Below are 22,386 nucleotides of genomic sequence, written 5' to 3'. Positions count from 1 at the left end.
AATAAACAATAATTTTTAAAATTTTTTAAAATAAAAATGTTAAAATTTAAAGTTTGGGAACCCCAAAGGACTACTTGAATTTCAAGGCAAAAACGCAACTTTTTAAATTTTTGGTGTTAAATTCAAAAATAAATTTAAAGTCTATTTTAAAAAATTTTCCCTTTTTTTATTGTTACGTTTGTTTTATTTTAAAAATTTTTTTAAACGTAATTAAAATTTTAGAATTAAATTTGACAATATTTTTAAATGAAAAAAAATTTTTTCTTATTTTAACCCAAAAATACCAAAAATTAAAAAAAAAATAAAATTCCCCCAAAAAAGTTTTAAAACAATAATTTTTTTGGGAAAATGTAATAAGAATTGTTTCTAATTAAAATTTTAAAAAGGTAAAAATCGGAAAAGGGAATTTCTTTTATAGAGGGGTGCATTAAATTCTTAAATCCATTCAGAAAAACATCCCACCCAAAAAAATTAAAAAATAAAAAATTTTAAAAAAACCCTTAAAAATTTAAAAAAATTTAAAGGGGACGAAAAAAAAACCGTTTTTATTTTTTTTAAAACGTAAAAAAATAATGTAAATTTTTTTTTTTAATTTTAAATAGTAATATTAAAAACTTTTTTTTTTGAAAATTTCTCCAACCAACAAAAAAAATCAAAAACATGTTGAAACACTTGGCTTTAAATTTTAATTTTTAAACCCAAGCTATTTTGGAAAATTTTTTTCCCGTTTTTTTTATTTATTTTTTTTCATCGTTTTTTTTTTTTTCCCTTTTAAATTTTTGTAAAAAATTTTTTTAATATATAATTTTTTAAAATTTCTTAAATTTTTGTTTCCCTTTAAATTTAGTAAAACTAAAAATTTAAATATGAATATAGATAATATGATTTTGAAAGTTTGCTCATTTTCTTTATTACAGTCTGCAAATTGTCATTTCTACATATACTAGTCTGTTATGCTTTGCATGTTATACACATGCAACAATTATGGTTTAAAAATTCCACTGAATATGTTCCTTATTATATTTTTCTTTTCTTCAGGATTATTAAAAAGTCCAACCACTTCAGGTATATGTATAGATTTTTCAAGGCAGACAAGGTAATGATTTTTATCTTTAAAGTCGCGCCCACTAACACATTTCTTCTCGAGTTTTGTGCTTGTGACGTAGGCTAATGTTTCTTTCATTCAGAAGAATGATGTCTCCCTTTGTTAAGTTCCGCCCATTGTTTTTCTCGTTTAGGGGACACACATCCTGTTACTTGAGAACCATACGCTGCTTTTTATGGAATGACACTAACAAATCAAATTGAAGGTTCCGATGATTACCGCCGTATGAACACATCTGCGAATGTTTCTTGATTAAAATTTATACCATTTTATGTTTAAATGTTGAATTTTGGTTAAGCCGGTGCCAGGGGCCGTGGACGGTAGCTTTCACTTGACAGAACGTCCATGAACAGGCTCAATCAAACAGAGCCTGTACAGTCATATTACTTTTTGTTTATGTTTTGGAACTAAAATGATTGACTGATTAATTGATCGATCGATCGATCGAGAACTGTTTTTGCGACTGTTGATAGATTCCTGACAAAACTAAAAGTAGACATAGAATAAGATATAAATTACGGACAGTTTTTAAGTCAGCTTATGTTAATATTACAGCATGTTTGTCCCTGGAACAGTTTGCTGCATGCTTTCTCACTTTTGTTGTTGGATTTGAAAAGCTTGCAGGGGCATGCTGCCAAACAGGCTTAGATGTGATTTGTACAAATTTGCCATGGGAAATGTTAAAATCTCAATTAGGATCATGCCGATGTATTTATTAATTCGTTATTTTTTTTAAATCAACTTTTTAAAGATATAAAACATTTTCTGTAATAAAGATTTTTCGACAAAGACTTTGCCACATCGTTTTATAAGTGTTTTTTTGAAAAGAATATCAATTTATTTGATAAACCTTTAAAAAGTAAATATTCAAAAGGAAAATGAATGTATCGTTACTATTATTAAAACTCTTTACAACAAATTTAAATCCTACAGCTGAATTGTCAAAAATTACAACAACCAAACCAAGTACCCTTCCTCAACCTTATTGGTCTACGTGGGGAAGGTGGACCTGTCAACATCAAGGTTCAGTCTGCTTTCAGACTCGGGAAAGAAAATGTTCAACGAGAGTAGAAAAAGATTGCGAATTTCAGCCAGGTGAAATGGCCACCATCGTAAGACTTTGCTCCGAATCGACATGTCCAGGTCTTCATTTTTCTTAAATCTGTGGTAAATCATATGAAAATGTAATTGAATATGAAACTTGGTGTAATGCAACAAATTAATGTAATATATTTCGTTATATTAAATTGATTTCATGTCAAGGTTTGTCATAAAAGATATGATACACTATATAATTACGATATATTTTCGCAGGTAAAATAAAAGTATTTCATTTTAATTTAAAAGAATGTATATTATAACAAAATACGTAAATCTGCAAACAAACCAGCAAAATAAAATATAATAAAAAAATAAGAAACCTGTGATCAATTAAAATATACACATTTTGTAACTGCATTTTAATTATTAAACTTCACTGAAACAGAATGATTGAGATGTTAAAAAAATTGACAAAAAGAAGTTTCTTTCTTCAATACTGGTCTTCTTTTCTAAGAGTCCTTGCGCATAATTAAGAGTTTTATGCACTTCTTCATTTATTTTTAGATTTCTTCTCAACAAAGATAACACGCACTACAGCTACGACAACACGAGGTAAGACAAAAGTTATGTTTATTCCAACAGCTGACTTCATTTGTATACCACATATTAGATATAGCTAATTTTTAAAAATGGTTTTGCAAATGAAACAAAGTTTTTTGTACCATAAAAAACAAAAGCAAATACGAATCAATCGAAAAAGTACCTTTTAGAAAGATACTTGGCAGAAGTAAAACTGGTCAACTTGCATATGTTATTACTCAGTTTTCGAAACATACAATACGTGCTTATCAATAACATGATAATTGAAGAATCACAAATGAAATATTAGAAATAGGAAATAAAACAGTAATAATGAGAATATTATATCAGTAACGTTTAACTATATATCTGAAAAATTCTCAGTAGTGTTGAACCATATATCTGAGTATTTCTCAGTAATGTTTTACTATATATCAGAGTATTTCTCAATAGTGTCCAGCCATATATCAGAGTATTTTTAGTAATATTCTATTATATAACAGAGTATTTCTCAGTAGTGTCAAACGATATATCAGAGTATTTCTCGGTAATGTTTTACAATATCATAGTATTTCTCAGTAGTGTCAAACCATATATCAGAGTATTTCTCGGATATGTTTTATTTTATAACAGAGTATTTCACAGTAGTTTCAAACAATATATCAGAGTCTTTCTCGGTAATGTTTTATTTTATATAAGAGTATTTCCCAGGAGTGTCAAACAATATATCAGAGTATTTCTCGGTAATGTTTTATTTTATATCAGAGTATTTCTCAGTAGTGTCAAACCATATATCAGAGTATTTCTGAGTTGTGTCAAACCATATAATTATCAGAGTATTTCTCAGTAATATTTTTCTATATATCATAGTATTTCTCAGTAGTGTCAAACCATATATCAGAGTATTTCTGGTAATGTTTTACTATACAAATGTATATCATAGTATTTCTCAGTAGTGTCAAACAATATATCAGAGTATTTTTCGGTAATGTTTTACAATATAACAGAGTATTTCTCGGTAATATTTTGATATAAAACAGAGTATTTCACAGTAATGATTTACTATATAACTATTTCTAAGTAATTTTTAACTATATATCACAGTATTCCTTAGTACTGTAAAATCATATATCAGAATTTTGTCCGCACTACTCAGAAAGATGCAATTTAATCTAAAACTATACAAGAATTATCAGTAGCAAAAGACTGCGCGGATGCGCAGGTTGGTCTGGATCCATACTGATCGCAAACCCATTATGTTGGTTTTGTCGTGACGCGGCTCATATATTACATATTGAATACTTGCAGAAGCTACTACGGGTGCAGCTAAACTCGTAACATCAGCGGCGCCAAAAACGACGGTGCCGCCACTTGCCGTACAGATTAATGGACCCAATAAAGATCACTTCTTGAAGGAAACACAGCTTGTTTGTGTCAGTAACCCTGTTGCTGACACATATACATGGAAATTCAATGGGGTAAACAAAATAACGTGCCATATGTAATGACTTTGTTTATTTAATATTTCCGGTAAAACAATTGTTCTTACATGTTTTGGATATATTAAAGTCTTTACCAATATTATTTACAAGTGAAAATAAGAGTTTAAACTGCATTCAAGGCGTAATTCATTTATAAATGCTACATAGAATATAGTGCATTTTATTGTCGGATATGTATTTTGGTACGACTGTTAAGATACCATGCAGAAGCACTATGGACTCGTTCGGAAACTGAGCTACTTTTAACAGAAACAGAGTGGCGACATGACCGAGTGGTTAATCCGTCGACCTAGTAATCTAAGGATTGTTGTCCGCGGGGGCTCGAAGCCATGTGGAGCACGTCCTTGTTTAATTGAGCAAGAAAATATACATTCATTGCTTAATACTTGTTGGTTCCAGGAACGGAATCGAGAGGGTTTCAATAAACTAATAACTTTCAACACAACCGAACTAAAATAAATTTGTATAAACTCGTAAAAAATCTAACTTACGCAGGTTTATTTTTTGTCGTTGCAGACATTTTCTTTGCCAAGAGGTGTTACCAAGCAGCTTATATCTGGACACACGAGTGGAGGGCCTGGTATAGATATTCTCCATATTAAAAAATTGACAGAGTCAACATTTGGAACGTACACATGTGCTGCAACACTTAACGGATATACAGCAGAACAATCTCATTTTATTGGAATACTTGCAGGTACTGTTACAACAAAATAAAACAACAAAATCCTCACATAACGGTAAACCCGTTTACAGATGGATAAAACCAAATTGTTATCAGTACATTTGAACATACCAAGAATCTATCATTTCTTTATATATAATTATGCATGTATATATAATTCGTTTTTAACGAGTACGTATTAAGCGGCATGATTTAATACAAAACAAAGAAGGAAGCTATCGGGGATTTCAGATTTAATTTGCTATAAACGATAATTAGTTATAAACGAGTGCGTTGTAAATGGAGGCAACTGTATACAAGTCAAAGATCAATATTGTCCTGCAAAATCAAATGGGCATTCAGATAATATCGTTTCCCAAATAAAACCATAACCATTTTAAATACCTCAGACCTACTTATAAATACTGTTTTTTTTTCTTATAATCCCCTCCTTTTTTCCAAGTACTCTACGACATAATCTATATAGATATTTTTGGTACATTTTATACATCAGAGAAGCCCACTGTGAACATCATTAAACCACCGGTATCTTCAAGTTTTGCTTTACAATGTCAAGTAACTGGATATCCTGCTCCACATATACAATGGGACTTTGTTCCTAAATCGGTAGGTTTGATATATTTTAAGTTAAAAAATTATTTCCATTGTCTATTTTCATTGCTTCTTACCAAATCTTTTTTTTTGTTTTTGTTTTTTTTATATGAAAATTCCATGTTACTATACAACATATTGTAAGTATTATGATCGTTTGAACACGAATTGGATATCAGAATGAAAATATAAAAGTAATTTTTTATGTTTATGATCGTTACTTCTCTTTTTTTAACGTACTCTATGTCAGCTTTATGTGTTTCCTCAGACATTATTTGTTGCTCTGTCATACCTTCATATTTATTTAAAGGCTTACTTGTGGCAAAATCAGCATTTCCATTTCGGATTATATCATAAGGGAATAGCATGATGGCTCCTGCTAAGTCAAACTTGCCTTTCTCTTTTTCAACATACTCTATATGAGCTTTATGTGTTCCCTAAGTCATTTTTCCTATGATACAAAGTCATTTATTTTTTAGAGGAATCAACATTTCGAATTCGGATTACATTTTTACAAAGATAAGATATTTGCAAATTTCATTTTCAGTTGAATTTGTATGATTCTGCGATACTGCAGCAGGTTTCGGGCACTAACAATGATCACATTAGCCTTCAGCCAAAACAATAGTTTGTGTCCTAAACCTGCCATAGTGTAAAAGGTCTTCAGTTCTCCAAATTAGCAAAATTAAACCCATAAGCGAAAATTTCTGATTTTAACATAGTTTGAGTATTACTGTCACAAGTAAGTAATTATAGCTAGCTACAAGATACATACACCACACGTGCTAGTTCATTATAGCTAGCTACAAGATACACTCACCTCACGTGCTAAATAATTATCTAATTATCGCTAACTACAAGAGACATACACCTCACGTGCTAGTTCATTATAGCTAGCTACAAGATATATACATATACCTCACGTTAATGAAATCTAGGTACAAGACAAGTAAAATAGTTTTCTGCGGGGAACATTTTTAATGATATAAGATATTTCATTTAACTATTTTCAACATGGTTTGGGGGAACAACATATAGTCGATCAATATAGAAGAAGGTCTTTGGAAACTGGTGACCATTGATGACCGGAGAAGGTCGAACAAAAAACAATTATTTCTTTTTAAGAAAATGATTAAATAGGCCTACCATTTTATAAATAATTTTGGAGTAAAAAAATAAAGTAAACACACAAGTTTACGCAGCAAATATCTCTATTTATTATGGCAAATGCCTCTTCGATCAAATATTTCAATTTTGTAGATTTTCAGTATAGCAATTTATTGTCTGTAAAATTTGAGATACATATTAAAGAAACATTGATAATTTTCAAACACATCATTCAAGTTTTTCAACCTTAAACGGTAAAATATTTATAGAAAATTAGAAATATCACGTAATATTTTTTTGTTCTAATAAGATGTAATTCTGCCTTATTCCCTAGAGGTAAATCCGTCACGTATCGGCAAACGGTATTTAGCCAGGTTTTCGAAAGGGTCAATTAACCAATCATGTAAGGTTTACAGATCACGTGCTCCTCCATGTACCGAAAACAGGTCACGTGCTCCTCCATGCCTCAAAAGTTAAACGCGTACCAATACCCTGCGGTCTCCAGACCGCAGGGAATAAATATACCTCACGTGTTAATAAAATAAAAATAGGTACAATATACATGTACCGCAAGTACTAGTTAATTACATCTAGGTACAAGATACATATACACCAAGTGCTAGTTAATTACATCTAGGTACAAGATACATATACCTCACGTTCTAGTTAATTAAATCTAGGTACGCGATACAAATACCTCAAGTGCTAGTTAATTAAAGATAGGTACAAGATACATATACCACACGGACCAATTAATTAAAGCTAGGTACAAGATACATAAACCTCACGTGCTAGTTCATTATAGCTAGCTACAAGATACATAAATTTTACTTCACGTAACAGTCAATTATAGCTAGTTACAAGATACATACACCTACCTCACGTGCTAGTTTACTTTTATAGCTAGCTACAAGATACATACACCTCACGTATTACTTGTAGAACTGTTGTATTTTTTTATCATTTTATCATTAATACTGGCAACTGCACTTACAAAGTGTGAAAATTATCAAATAATTAGTTTATTCAAAACATTTATTTTTTTAGAATAACAACCGTGGTCTACCGAACGATGTAGAAGTCATGTATGAGACTTATCAGTCAACACTGTTTGTAAATAAGTACGTCCCTGTCGATCACACTGGTCACTGGTATTGTAAGGCAAGCAACGCTGCAGGAACCGCTTTTAAAGAAGTACACATTCCATAGGTGTGTTAAAGAATTACACATTCCATAGGTGTGTTAACAAAGTATACATTCCCTAGGCATGTCTTGCCTCAGCATTTTGAATATCTTACCATTGCAAAATTAATCCTATAACTGTAATTATTATGAAATTTGGTCGTAAATGTTGAAAACATAATAGGAAACTGTTTTTTTTTGCTTATTTTTAGTCCCCTACCGGTTTACCGGAGGGGACTTTAGGTTTACCCTCCGTCCGTCTGTCCGTCTGTCTGTCCGTCCGTCCGTCAGTCCGTCCGTCCACAAAACTGGATCCCGCGATAACGCAAAAAGTACTGAAAATATTTTAATGAAACTTGATATATGGATAGATGGCAGTATGGAGATTATGCACGTCTTTTTCTTTTCTTCCTATGTTGAAAATTCTGGTTGCTATGGCAACAAATAGACTAAAAATATGGCAAATTTTACACTTAACCTGGATCCCGCGATAACGCAAAAGGTACTGAAAATATTTTTATGAAACTTAATATATGGATAGATGGCAGTATGGAGATTATGCACGACTTTTTCTTTTTTTCTTATGTTGAAAATTGTGGTTGCTATGGCAACAAATAGACTGAAAATATGGCTATTTTTACACATAACCTGGATCCCACGATAATGCAAAAAGTACTGAAAATATTTTTATGAAACTTGATATATGGCTAGATGGCATTATGGAGATTATGCACGTCTTTTTCTTTTTTTCATATACTGAAAATTGTGGTTGCTATGGCAACAAATAGACTGAAAATATGGCAAATTTTACACACATAACCTGGATCCATTGATAACACAAAAAGTATTGAAAATATTTTTATGAAACTTGACATATGGGTAGATGGCAGTATGGAAATTATGAACATCCTTTTCTTATCTTCCTATGTTGGAAATTCTGGTTGCTATGGCAACAAATAGACTGAATTTCAAGATTTCTGATTCTAGTTTTTAAGTTTTTTCACTATAAGTTCTTTATTTCTTAAGGTATTTTCTTCAAACTTTAAATATAAGTTGCTAGTCATCAACCACATCATATGTGACAAGGTTTACAACCCTAGGACAAAATTTATCAGAATTACCTCCCTTAAACTTAAAGCTTTCATAAAAAAATATTGTTTTTTTTTAATAACTTCTTTTTTTCTGAATGTATCTACTTCAATCTTCATATAAATGTTTCTTATTATCACTCAACTTTTATGAGTTCAATACTCTAGCAAGACTATTTCCAGAATTATGCCCCTTTTGAACTTGAACTTTGAGAAATTGGTAATTTTTACTCCAACTTCTTCAATCATGATAGGATTTTCTTCAAACTCCCACATCATAATAATAATTATGACAAGGTTTATAAATCTAGCATCCATATTTCCAGAATAATCTCCTCCTTAAACTTTTAATTTTTCCTAATCGTTCTTTTAACTTTCATTTACTTCAAATTCAAAATAAACATTCATTATTCATACCTTCATTACTAATTGTTCTTTGTTACACTCACATCATGTATGACATCTTGCATCTTTATTTCAAAAGTTATCTCCTTTTTAAAAATTTTGCTTTTCAAAATGTTATATTTTGATAACAGAGATGTTAAAAAAATAATTTTAGAGTGTCCTTCAGTCTGTCTGTCTGTCTGTACATAAAAACTGTTTCCTGTGATCACTTTTAAAGAACTTTTTCAACAAATTTACTCAAAATAGAAACATAAGTGAATGGCCAATGGCCCTTCAGAATGTTGCTGGGGTTCTAACCGGTAGGGGACTTATGGATTGCTTGCAATACTATGATAATTGCTTGTTAAATATTAGTTTTTCGATTTTTCAAACAATCGAGGAGCATTCTTGAAATTTGTTATTAACGATAAGGGTTATTCAGAAATCTACTCAACCAAATCAAAAGTTCGGAATGTGGTAATGAATATAAGCATTAAGATCAAGTATAAAGTTAACCTAAATGATTACTGAAGGTAAGATACCTGTAATGTGCATATTTAGGAACCTGATCAAGCTTAATATTTTATCAAAGTGCTCTATTTAACTTATTTAATTGTAACTTTTCAAAGACATTTATTTCATTTTCATTTTATCAAAAACTAAAATTCTATTTATGCTATATATACGAATATTGATAATTTAGAAATAAAAATAGATATGTTTACGGACTATGGCGAGAGGTAACGGATGTGCCAAAAAGTTACGTAGAATGCCGACATGGCACGGAAAAAACCGATTCCATTTCAATATGAAGGTCTGTACTAATAAAAGTATAAGACATTTGTATTTTCAATTTTTACTTCTATCTTACTTGAGTCTATATTGCCTTCTTTTCATTTATAGTTCGAAAGTATATCCTAAATTAACTATGTATTTTGTTATTTTCAGGTATACTGCATACTTCTACTCTGCAACTTTCTTTCATATTTTGTTGTTTTAATGGTAGTATTCATATTTTACTGTAAACATTGGAAAATAACAATGTTAACATAAATATTGAGTTCGTCATTGTAATCTTTTTTTATCTCGCAGATTTACCAACATATATTATAAATGAATCAACTAATATATAAGTGATTAAAATATGTTATTTTATAAATCAATAAAGTCATTTAAACTGTCCTCCTGATTGATACAGTAAACTTTATCAGTCACATAAACTACCCGCCTTATACCACATAGACTGGCCGCTTGATACAGTAAACTTTATCTGTCACATAAATTACCCGCCTTATACCACATAGCGTCACCTAAGAAGTAAAAGGTCGTCAGTGCATATTTCATAATTTTCAGAAACAGAGTTTAAAGGTTTATACCTGTCTAAAAAAACAAAAAAAAATGAATTCAGAGAAAACTGATTATTCTTATGTTAGATGTTTTTATTTAATCTTTATATTCTTACATACAAAAATACAAAATATCTAATCAATCAATAAATATCATCAATACTGTACATGCGTACATACATTTCTCCTACTACTTTTTGCTAGACATTAGAATGAAAAGGTCGCATATGGCGAATATGACCTTATGCCGCCAAGGGATTTCAAGTTAATAGAATAACTGTTCATTCATATAAGGTTGTATTTGACAAATACTACCCTTTCATTCTTAACAAATAAACAAAACTTACACATACTTAGGGTGACATATGACACATCTGATCTTTTACCACTTACTTTTATCTGAAGTCGTGCAAATTCACAACACAATTGAAAACAATTATTCCTTTTGAAATACATTTACATTGAATATAACTGTTCTTCATATATGTATTGAGAATAATGGGTCACAATTACTAAAATGGCATAAACAGTCCTGTAAGCAATGGAATTAAATCGTTTGAAAGTGTTCAAGTATTAAATGATAAAGGCGTAAAATCCATACAAGTTTTCAAGGGTAACAAAAATAAAACTTTTACAGTTCCGTCATCATATCGTCACATAATCACGATTGCCTGTTTTAAGATGCCATCCTAATACATCCCAACTTTTAAACATAAAATCAATCAGATTTTTTTCACTTAAATTTCTATACATGTATAAAACACATACTTTTTAATTCGTCTGTTACAATGTTAGCAGTTATTGTAAATTGTTCACCAATTTTAATATTCTTCATCTTCATACTCTGAATTTTCAGAAAGGAAGTCTTTGTTGCTTTTGTTTGTTGGTAAGCTTGCAATATATGAGAGGAACTCTTCGGGAATAATGTCTTTCGTGCAAAGAAGTTCTCACAAAATATCTGTTTATTTTTCGATTCTTTTACCAGGACATATCCTTTTGAACTACACCAATCCTTGTAGAGTTGCCACTTACGTTTTATGCTCAAATCATGGGCTACAAATTGTTTTTAGAGCTTTTTCTAGCATAGTGAGATTCCATAGTAGGAAAACTTTTTATATGTTCGTACACGAGTTTCACTCTTGCATCATTGATTTTTGTACTGGGTGTGTGCCTACCCCTCAAATCTGTTCCTTGAAATGTACCATTTGTTTTCTTTTAAGAGTGTACCGTATCAGCTTCTCATCAATAACGAGAGTTTTAAAAAAGAACTTCTGGCAAACACGGATGTTTTCTTCTCTTTTGAAAAAGTCTGTATTTCAACGATACTTTTCTTTTACTTTTAGTGCTTCTAACCGGGTCGCTTTTCGATACAACAACGCATATAAAGCAACGTTGCCTCTCATAAGTTGGAAGTGCATAATACATTTCAAAGTTTTCTCTCTGTTTCTGTGAAGTTACTGTTCCATTTGAATCTTCATTTCGAGCAGTCACTTGGTTTAACTCCTTTTCCTTTCACTGTTTCACTGTTTCACTGTTTTACCCGATTTTGATTTGTATGATTTTCTTTACAGTTTGTTTCTTTAACGTACAGATGACTGCCACTCTTTTTCATTTATTTTTCTTTTCCGGATTGATCTGTTTTGGGCTGTTATAGTCTGCACGTTTATGTGGTATAACAGGAATATGGTTTTCATTCTCTCAATGTTCCTATGAAATAACTCTTGGTGTATTATCAGAGGGAAGTTCGGTATTGTCTGGTTGTATAATTACTGGTTTAATTTCGAAATGTATCTACGCCCTTACATAAATTGTTGTCAACACTCTCAGCAACAGCTGCAAAGATACAGTTTCATTCTGCGGGAATTTGAACTCGTTTTCTTATATTTACTGCTAACAGTTGGTCTAATCTAGCCTCATGCAGTCGATTTAATTATGCCTTAAGTGATGCAATTGTCTTGCTACGCTTCACTGCTTTTTTTTAAATTCATAATGTGTTTGTAAGTTTCTTGATTTTTTTTCTTCTTTCTTTTAAACGTTTTATTGATCTTGTAGGGGACTTTCCTTCTTTCGTTTGTTCACTAATTTCTTAGACTTTGATATAAATGTAGATGCTTTTTTTCTTCCACGATTTGTTTCTGCAACAAGAAATTTGTTTTCTTTTCTTCTGTCTCCTTTTTCTCTGTCTAATTTTTTGGAACTCTTCTGTCTCTCAATCTGTAGAATTTAATATGTTCTTTTGTAGATCATATGATATGTCCTGATTACAATCATCAGAATACTCAGTATATGTAACGATTAACTTTCGCCGAACAGACTTCCTTTCTTTTCCTTTAAAATCATATTCCAGTAACTTTGAAAGTGGTATATCGTCATCAGAAGAACTTGTATAAACGAAGTTCACTCTAGTCTCCTGATCAATTTGATGTTGGGCGTCTCTGTGAAGATTTCCATTGATTTCATTTACGTTTTGTCCGCCGCTGCTATTCTGTATTTCATGTTCATTCAAATGTTGTCCCTTGTTTTTGGTATGCTTTTCATGTTTGTTCCTGTGTTGACCATCGTTACTAGTACGTATCTCATTGTCATTCACGTTTTGATCCTGTATTTCATTTTTTTGTTCTTTTACATATTCTCCCTTGTTACTAGTTCGTTTTTAATTTGCATCCACATGTTGTACTTCGTTACTAGCCTTTATTTCATGTTCATTTATGTGTTGTTCCATATTAATAGCGTGTATCTCATTTTCATTCATGTGTTGTACCTCATGATAAGCCTGTTTTCAATATTCATTAATGTGCTGCTCCACGTTACTTGCACATGTTTCACGTTCATTCACACGTTTGTCACTAGCCTGGTTTTCTTGATCATTCACATGTTGATCCTGCAGCAGGTTACTAGGCTGTATTTCAGATTGATTCACCTGCTGCTCCTTGCTACTACCATGTATTTCATGTTCATGTACATTTTGCTCGTCTTTACTTTCTTTGTCTGAAATGAAGAGTATGGAATAAAACATGTGTTAAATTCAATTAAATGCATTTACTGAATGATAATCACAAAAGTAAATATGCAGTGGTAAGGTTTCATATAGTATACATGACTTTCTTGGTCCTTTTATAGTATGCTTATTACTTGTGATTATGACTTAGTTTAATCAGCAACTCGCATAAACTCCCACCTTCCATAGACAATAACAGTAACATTGTATCAGCAAAGTTTATTTTCTTCCACATTGTTTAAGACAATTACCTTTATTGACAGCCACATTAATATAAAAGTACATCTCATCATCTGACCATACAAAATATACGTCTCCCTACAAAGAATGCGTATAGTAATTACTTAACAAATTTTATAATTTGGCAATGTAATCAAAGAAATATGTACCTGGACACAATTGATTCAGTTACATAAACATGGGAGATACACCACTGAACAACTTATTTTGCAGAATTAGAATACTGGTTATTTACTAGTATTAGAATATTGTCTCTGAAATATGATATAAAATATTTTACAAATTAATTATGTTGCAAAGAATTTAATGAAATTGTACAAACCTGATATTTTTTCATCCATGATTCCTTCTTGTAAACATAAACAAATGAACGTGGAAAATTTAAGATGTTTGTGAAATTCTTATGTTCTTATGTTATCACAAACAATTCTGCTGTACTGAAGTGATATTCTTTAAACTATAACACTGCTAATTTGTTCAGATAAAGGGGGCATATGTTTCACATTGAGTGTTTTGCTTAGAAGGAAAATGGCGAAATTGGCAAATACTACCTTATACGTCAGTTTCGCATACGTTTTGCAAAAAAAGTTGAGAATGAAATGGGTATATTTGTCAAATCTGCCCTTTTACCGTTAATTTAGTTTCACTTTTTTTGAAAAGTTGCTATGGCCTTTAATTTCTAATCAATAACAAAGTCAATAAATGGAATATAGCAAAGATATTTTTACAGAATATGCACATTGCTATGTGTATCACAGAAATGTTTAAATCTGATTTTCGGCAAAAATAATAGTTACGACCTTTTACCACTCAGGTGACGATAGACTGGCCGCTTGATACAGTAAACTTTATCTGTCACATAAACTACCCGCCTTATACCACATAGACTGGCCGCTTGATACAGTAAACTTTATCTCTCACATAAACTACCCGCCTTATGCCACATAGACTGGCCGCTTGATATAGTGTTATGTATGCAACATATTACATGTATATAATGTATATCTGACCAGTTGGTATTTCCAATATTATCATTGTTCTATTTTTAGAACATAAATTACATGTATGTACTAGAACTTTCTTAACTGTTGTAGAAAATGCTAGATTATGATTCATGCATTATATTTAGATAGAAATTTCCGGAATGATCTTTATTGTTGAAATTGCTAGATTATGATTACTCTAGAACATAATAGACTTTTCTGGAATGTTCCTAGTTTATATATATATTACGGGATATTTTTCATATCTTACCTTTTAAGTCATCAGTGATCTTTAAAGTCATCAGTTACCTTTTAAGTCATCAATATATTTGGAGTATTATTTAACTTGGATATTAAGTGATTTATTGGAGCTTGGATTATTTTAAAATAGTTAAAATTATTCTTGTGGATTTTATTGTGGGAATTTATTCTAAAGTGTTCTTGGATTTTACTTGGATTTAACAGTGCTATTCAAAAAGGGATCATTCCAGGATCAGACTAGACATTTGAAATTTATATCTTTATTTGGACTTCAGGTATTTGTAAACCTAAATTGTTCTTTAATTTTTCTTTAATAATTTTTCTGTAATAAATTTGTTATTGTTACAAGTTTGTTGCTGGCTTTTCTTTCTCGTTACGCCTGGCTCGTAACAATAGTAAACTTTATCTGTCACATAAACTACCCGCCTTATACCACATAGACTGGCCGCCTGATACAGTAAACTTTATCTCTCACATAAACTACCCGCCTTATGCCACATAGACTGGCCGCCTGATACAGTAAACTTTATCTGTCACATAAACTACCGGCCTGATACGTCAGTAAGCTTTATCCGTCACATAGACTGCCCGCTAGAGTTAGCTGAATCTGTCATATAAACGGCGCGCTACTGTAAGCTGAATCTGTCATATAAACGGCCCGCTAGAGTAAGCTGAATCTGTCATATAAACGACCCGCTAAAGTAAGCTGAATCTGTCATATAAACGGCCCGCTAGAGTAAGCTGAATCTGTCCTAATAAACGTCCCGCTACTGTAAGCTGAATCTGTCATATAAACGGCCCGCTAGAGTAAGCTGGATCTGTCCTATAAACGTCCCGCTACTGTAAGCTGAATCTGTCATATAAACGGCCCGCTAGAGTAAGCTGAATCTGTCATATAAACGACCGCTAAAGTAAGCTGAATCTGTCCTATAATCGGCCCGCTAGAGTAAGCTGGATCTGTCATATAAACGGCCCGCTAGAGTAAGCTGAATCTGTCATATAATCGGCCCGCTAGAGTAAGCTGGATCTGTCATATAAACGGCGCGCTACTGTAAGCTGAATCTGTCATATAAACGGCCCGCTAGAGTAAGCTGAATCTGTCATATAAACGGCCCGCTACTGTAAGCTGAATCTGTCATATAAACGGTCCGCTAGAGTAAGCTGAATCTGTCATATAAACGATCCGCTAAAGTAAGCTGAATCTGTCCTATAATCGGCCCGCTAGAGTAAGCTGGATCTGTCATATAAACGGCCCGCTAGAGTAAGCTGGATCTGTCATATAAACGGTCCGCTAGAGTAAGCTGAATCTGTCATATAATCGGCCCGCTAGAGTAAGCTGGATCTGTCATATAAACGGCGCGCTACTGTAAGCTGGATCTGTCATATAAACGGCCCGCTAGAGTAAGCTGAATCTGTCATATAAACGGCCCGCTAGAGTAAGCTGAATCTGTCATATAAACGACCCGCTAAAGTAAGCTGAATCTGTCCTATAATCGGCCCGCTAGAGTAAGCTGAATCTGCCATATAAACGGCGCGCTACTGTAAGCTGAATCTGTCATATAAACGGCCCGTTACAGTTTGCTGATTCTGTCATATAAACGGCCCGCTAGAGTAAGCTGAATCTGTCATATAAACGACCCGCTAAAGTAAGCTGAATCTGTCATATAAACGGCCCGCTAGAGTAAGCTGGATCTGTCATATAAACATCCGCTGAAGTAAGCTGAATCTGTGATATAAACGGCGCGCTACTGTAAGCTGAATCTGTCACTTAAACGACCCGCTACTTTAAGCTTAATCTGTCATATAAACGTCCCTAATATGGCATATAAACGCACGATCCGCTACATTACGCCGAATCTGTCATATAAACTATCCGCTACAGTAAGCTTAATCTGTGATATAAAGGATAGCGAAACTGTAGTCAGTATCACAAAATATTTGAAATACACATGTACATGTACTATTTTATATAGATAAGGATTTTAAATGGTCATTTGATTATAGATAAGTAATCAGTTTGTAGTTGGAGATACGGACTTAATTTTCTACATATATACTAGGTAGGAATAAGTGTTATTAATAGTAAATACCCATTCTATTATACATATTCTTGTTTCAGACTAAATGCTATATATACCATGCTTCACAAAAATGTATTTATAAAGATATTAACACCAATAAAAGGATTACTCGCAGACATAACCATGTGTCGGAATTCTGGTTACACAATTATGTCGGGTTTTTTTTTGCGCAAATGAACAAAAAAACTTAAGCATTTAAAATGTTCTACGGTGTACTTGCATTATTTTTGCCTTGTTGCCAAGTTACCCAGAGCTCACACACCATGTTCCAGTCATCAGAACTTTACTAAGATTTATCATTAACATAAGTGAGTGGAGAACCACACTTAATACCGTATCCCGGTATATACAGGTCAATGTGCTTAAATTTTTAAATGCCAAAATCTCGCATTTTACCCACCAAAATGCTCTTTGAAACGTCTCGTTCATCTCTTTACACCGTATGTACAGTAATGAATGAAAAATGTAAGAATCGGCAGAAAAAAACTGTATTTCTCTATTTTGTGATCGTGATTTCAGCAAGCGTCCAAAGATATCGTGATATTTTCAAGCGTCCAAAGATATCGCTCATCTCTGCTTATCTATTTTTTTACCTTTTTCCCAACAGGAGACAGTAACTCAAGATTAGTATCTACTTGCAATCATCTACAGGACAATATATATGGACAATTGTAAGTAAACACCAATCGCGTGAGTTATAAGTCGGGAAACGTCATTCATATTAATATGGTCCATATTATGTAAACGCCATTCATATTGATCAAATTATGGACCACGCCATTCATATGGACCACGTTAAGTAAACGGACTGTTTATAGGTAATTTTAATAAAACGCCATGGTATGGACCATGGTAAGTAAACTCCATTCATATGGATCATTGTAAGAAAACGTCATTCATATGGAACATGACACGATAACGCCATTTCATTCATATGGACGACGTTAGTTACCGCCATTCATATGAACGTAAACGTCGTCCAGTTTGATCATTTTAGGTAATCGCCATTCATATCGACCATCGAAATATAACACGAGTCGCTACACAGATAAAGGGTTTTATACGGTCATATAAACTGAATATTTATAACGTATTTATAATACAGCAAACTTCTTTTATTTATTTATTTTTATTATTTGAGTAAAAAATGAGATTTCTTAGAATATTGACAGCAGCCGTGTATATAAAACTGTATAAACATCACGATTATCCAATAAACGTGCAGTATTATAAAAGACCATGTAGAAAAGTCCAGATCAATTTTCTTTTACATTCAGTTTCAATCTACAGTTGTCTGGCATTGGTGTTGTCTATAACAACAATTGAGGCCCTTCAATGTATGTCATGTGACAACGTGGCCGACCCAAAGTTCTGTAGTCGGATTTTGACATGCAGTTCTAATGAGGTATACTGATTTATTTGAAATGTTTATTGACATAGAATAGGGACAAAACCTAAATGTTTAGAATGGTGAAGAACCCAATATATTGAATTACCTTAGTCAACATACTAAATTAACATTTGTTTACATAAATATTTAGTTTCTTAGCGTAGGTTAACCATTCTGTGCAGTCTTACCATTGTGTTCGAGGCTATTTCCGAAAACTAACGGAAATGACCGAACGATGCGATTGTTATTTGAGTGGTTCTCTTTGCAGATGTGTTATGTTCAACATAAACTTGGGACGAATGGGAATCAATTCTACAAACTCGGCTGTGTTGATAGAAATGTAAGTAGAATTTACCTTGAGAAAAAAAAACCAAAGTTCTCACAAACAAAACCTGTAGACACGATTTCATAAAGCATATTCAAGATGTAACCGTGCAATGACTATGGAAACTCGTGCACGTCCTATTAAAGCATTGATAGAACTAACCGAAACGCCAGCTTGATATGCGAGAAAAGCCATTCTTTAAATGGATAGGTTACTCGAATATGAATTAATTCATTAAAGCCGAATGCCTTCAAATGAGCGACCATATATTTCAAGGAAATCAATCCTTTATAGAATACGGTATGCAGATTTTATGAAAAAGAAATATATCTACAATTCAAGAAATGTTTCTACTTGTTATATGCAATTATTGACTGATTTTGCAAAAAAGCACAATATTTCTTCTGCGTGAGTAACGCAGTAAGGGCTTAGTTTGCATATTCTTAACTATTTGGTGGTAATTGTCGTAGATTGTATGTGTCATTTACAATGTGTAAATAACTTTCTTGGTTTATTAGACAATATTTTACATTTTATACATTTTAAAAATTACCATGAATCATACTCCTTTAAACGCAGGTTAATATTTCAGGTGTACTTTCTGTTCTTAAAGGGAGACACAGGCAAAACTTTCATTTCTTAGTTTTGAATTTTGCATTCATTATTCTGTAAATGTCCTCAAAATGAATATCTTAGGCAGTCACAGAAACAACTCATTATAAAGTATTAAATGGTGGTTTTCTAACCTGACCCGCGTGTGTCAGGTCAGAGCGTTAAAATTTCACAGTAGTTGTCACAGTGAAATTTGGAAACATTAAAGAACATGCCAAATGAATTACCTAAACTTGTGTCAATCATACAATATCCACAGTATCTGTTATTGTAACTTCCAGGGTTTATTCAAGTCACAAAACTTGTTTTAAAACTAGTCGATGATTCTGTCGGCATCTAAATTTCGTTCAACATATATGAATATATATTTACTCTTTAAACTAAAAATATATAAAATTCAATACAGAGGTTCATGCTGAATTTTTAAAAATGCCATTTAGCGTGATGATTTTCGTTCATTAGATCATTTAATATTTTGTCATTAATTTGCCTGAGAATCCCTTTAAGGTGACTTGAGTTTCTATTTTGTAGGTCATACTGATAAATGTATTAAACATGTATATATATGTTGTTTTTATATATCTTAAATGCCAGATCACTTTCTAGTTCCCCTCGAACCAAATGGGTCACAGGAAAATTATTGTGTTGTAGATCAAGATAGTGGCCCTTCAATGTTTGCTTGTTTTGTTTGGTTTTCTTTGGCACCAACACAATTTACTATAGCAGGTCATATGGCGTCGAAACAGAAAAGTTGATTTTGTACACCAGAGCTCAAAATCACCTCAACTGCTGGGGCGAAGATATGCATAGACTTCAGTCATTAAAACCAATTTAGATCACGCAGGGATAAACACTGGCTGCAAGAATGGTGTTTCAACCCTTAAAGTCAACCCCTCAGCCAAAAGTGGCTCTGCAGTGAACCATGACATGTGTGTCAGGTTTATGCCACGGGAAATAATAGTCGAAGTCTTGTCGTTTGGGATAATCATTAAGTTGTAGACCAGATTAACTGCTTAACGGCTGCCAAAGGGGTCCTCAGAACTGATGCGCTATAATGTTGTGCTTCGTAAATTACGTCGTAAGTTTATCACATAAGAGTGAGCCATATGAACGAATGAATAAGTTATGATTCAATATTAGCCATTTATAGGTCTGCCTCGGAAGCCAGACTTCTGTCATTCCTGTTGGCAGAAGAAACACGTATAATGATTCATCTGCCCTAATCGGATCAAATGAAATACAGGCACGTGGAAAAATGACACGTGCATCGAATGATGACTTTCATCTATGTACTCAGTGTTGTGACAAAGCGGATGGTTGTAACAAAGATCTTTGCACCTCACGTAAGATAATTTACTTTATTCTAAACCATGCTCATCAATTAATACTTGCTGAATTTATAATTAGAGTTTATATTTAGAGTACATTGATTTGATTCTTTGATATCAAATTTACTAAAAACAATAAAATTGTCTCTGTCTTTGTTTTAAGTTAAGGCACGAAATCCCTCATAATGTCAAATTTATTTTGTTCCCCTATACCAGAGTATTCTTCAATGATGTTTCATGTATCCGATATTTTTAAATGATATTTAACCATATATATCCGAGTATTTCTAAGTAATGTCCAACCATATATTAGAGTATTTCTCAGTAATGTCGAGTATTTTTCAGTAATTATGAACCGTATGTTTTTATTTGGGCTGATACACAGAGAAAATCAAATTAGGCAGACACAAAATTAAAATAGCGAATTATAGACAAGAAATGATAAGGTACATTTTTTTAGATCCAGGAACAAATCTAAGATGTCTGTCCTGTAGAGATGCGCAAGATCCAAAAGATTGTGAACAAATAAGCGAATGTGGTAAGGATGAGGTGGGTACAAAACAAAATATGAGTATATAAAATTAGGGATCGTTTATTATACAATAGCAGATATAGCATGCCACAGAATAAATGTATCGTCAATGTTGTTGTTGTATTAAGGTTTATTTATACTCAGCGCCGGAATAGCCATATGTCCGAAATTATAGCATCCTTGCCGGTCCACTACGGTAGTCACATCGGTGACGTCTTTTTCAAGCAGAATCTTCCTAGTAGCCAACTCTTCGTTCGTTGGTGGTAAAGCAGACGACAATACTGTCAAGACATCAACTTCCTGACTGACGACAACAAAAACGGCCTTCGTTAGCACCAACCCACCAGAGTTAGTCACGACAGGTCAACCAATCACCTCTGGTACTTATGGTGAAGTTTGTTTCCAGATTGAGTCATAGAATCACATTTGTGACATCTATTTTCTACATTTTGATACAAACAATGATTCTTGATAATGTAATTACAAGGTGATAATGGGCCAGCGGAAAAGGGGTAGAGAGTGTTGAACATCGGCTTTTCTATAGTCCTCAATGTTTGAGAATGATGATCATCTGTTCTTTTTATAGTTGGTCATACTTATATGAGACAAAATGTTCAGTAAAACAGTTTATCAAAATGTGGGCAGGTGCCAAATGTACTTCTACAAACGCATGATGATGTTACATCTTTGTAGTTTTGTCTTTTGTTTGACATTCATTCTTATTATTTACAATACAATGTTGATATTTGAAATCTTTTTATGTAATTTATTTAACTATCACTTACATTTTGCTATTATGACACGAAGTTATTTAACTATCAAAAATATTTTGTTATCATGACACGTTAAACTATCAAAAATATTTTGTTATCATGGCACGTTTAACTATCATAATTATTTTGAAATTATGACACAAAATTATTTAACTATATAATCAACAATCATTAAAATTTTGCTACTAAGATACATTGTTGTTTAACTAACATAAGAATTTGTTATTTTGACGCATGGGTATTTCATTCAAAT

The 22,386-nt window shown here is 32.4% G+C and overlaps 1 protein-coding gene across 2 annotated transcripts in view; it reads left to right on the top strand.

Annotated features, from left to right (window-relative positions):
- The first annotated feature begins 1,221 nt into the window (after window positions 1-1,221).
- LOC132760472 (MAM domain-containing glycosylphosphatidylinositol anchor protein 2-like) overlaps window positions 1,222-22,386 on the top strand; it is a 28,249-nt gene continuing 7,084 nt past the window's right edge. The window contains exons 1-8 of one of the 2 annotated variants that reach the window (XM_060752445.1): window positions 1,222-1,813; window positions 2,039-2,248; window positions 2,711-2,758; window positions 4,034-4,203; window positions 4,744-4,924; window positions 5,406-5,518; window positions 7,658-7,819; window positions 10,213-10,322. In XM_060752445.1, coding sequence (XP_060608428.1) covers window positions 1,783-1,813; window positions 2,039-2,248; window positions 2,711-2,758; window positions 4,034-4,203; window positions 4,744-4,924; window positions 5,406-5,518; window positions 7,658-7,819 — 915 coding nt within the window. In that variant the 5' untranslated portion in view covers window positions 1,222-1,782 and the 3' untranslated portion in view covers window positions 10,213-10,322. Of the gene's footprint in view, window positions 1,814-2,038; window positions 2,249-2,710; window positions 2,759-4,033; window positions 4,204-4,743; window positions 4,925-5,405; window positions 5,519-7,657; window positions 7,820-10,212; window positions 10,323-22,386 lie in introns of those variants that run through there. The other variant, XM_060752444.1, reaches the window with a different exon arrangement.

The sequence above is a fragment of the Ruditapes philippinarum genome, unplaced genomic scaffold (genome assembly GCF_026571515.1).
Source record: "Ruditapes philippinarum isolate M1 unplaced genomic scaffold, ASM2657151v2 ctg2951_1_1_1_1, whole genome shotgun sequence".
NCBI classification, from domain to species: domain Eukaryota; kingdom Metazoa; phylum Mollusca; class Bivalvia; order Venerida; family Veneridae; genus Ruditapes; species Ruditapes philippinarum.
This window is presented reverse-complemented; position numbering and strand designations above follow the sequence as displayed.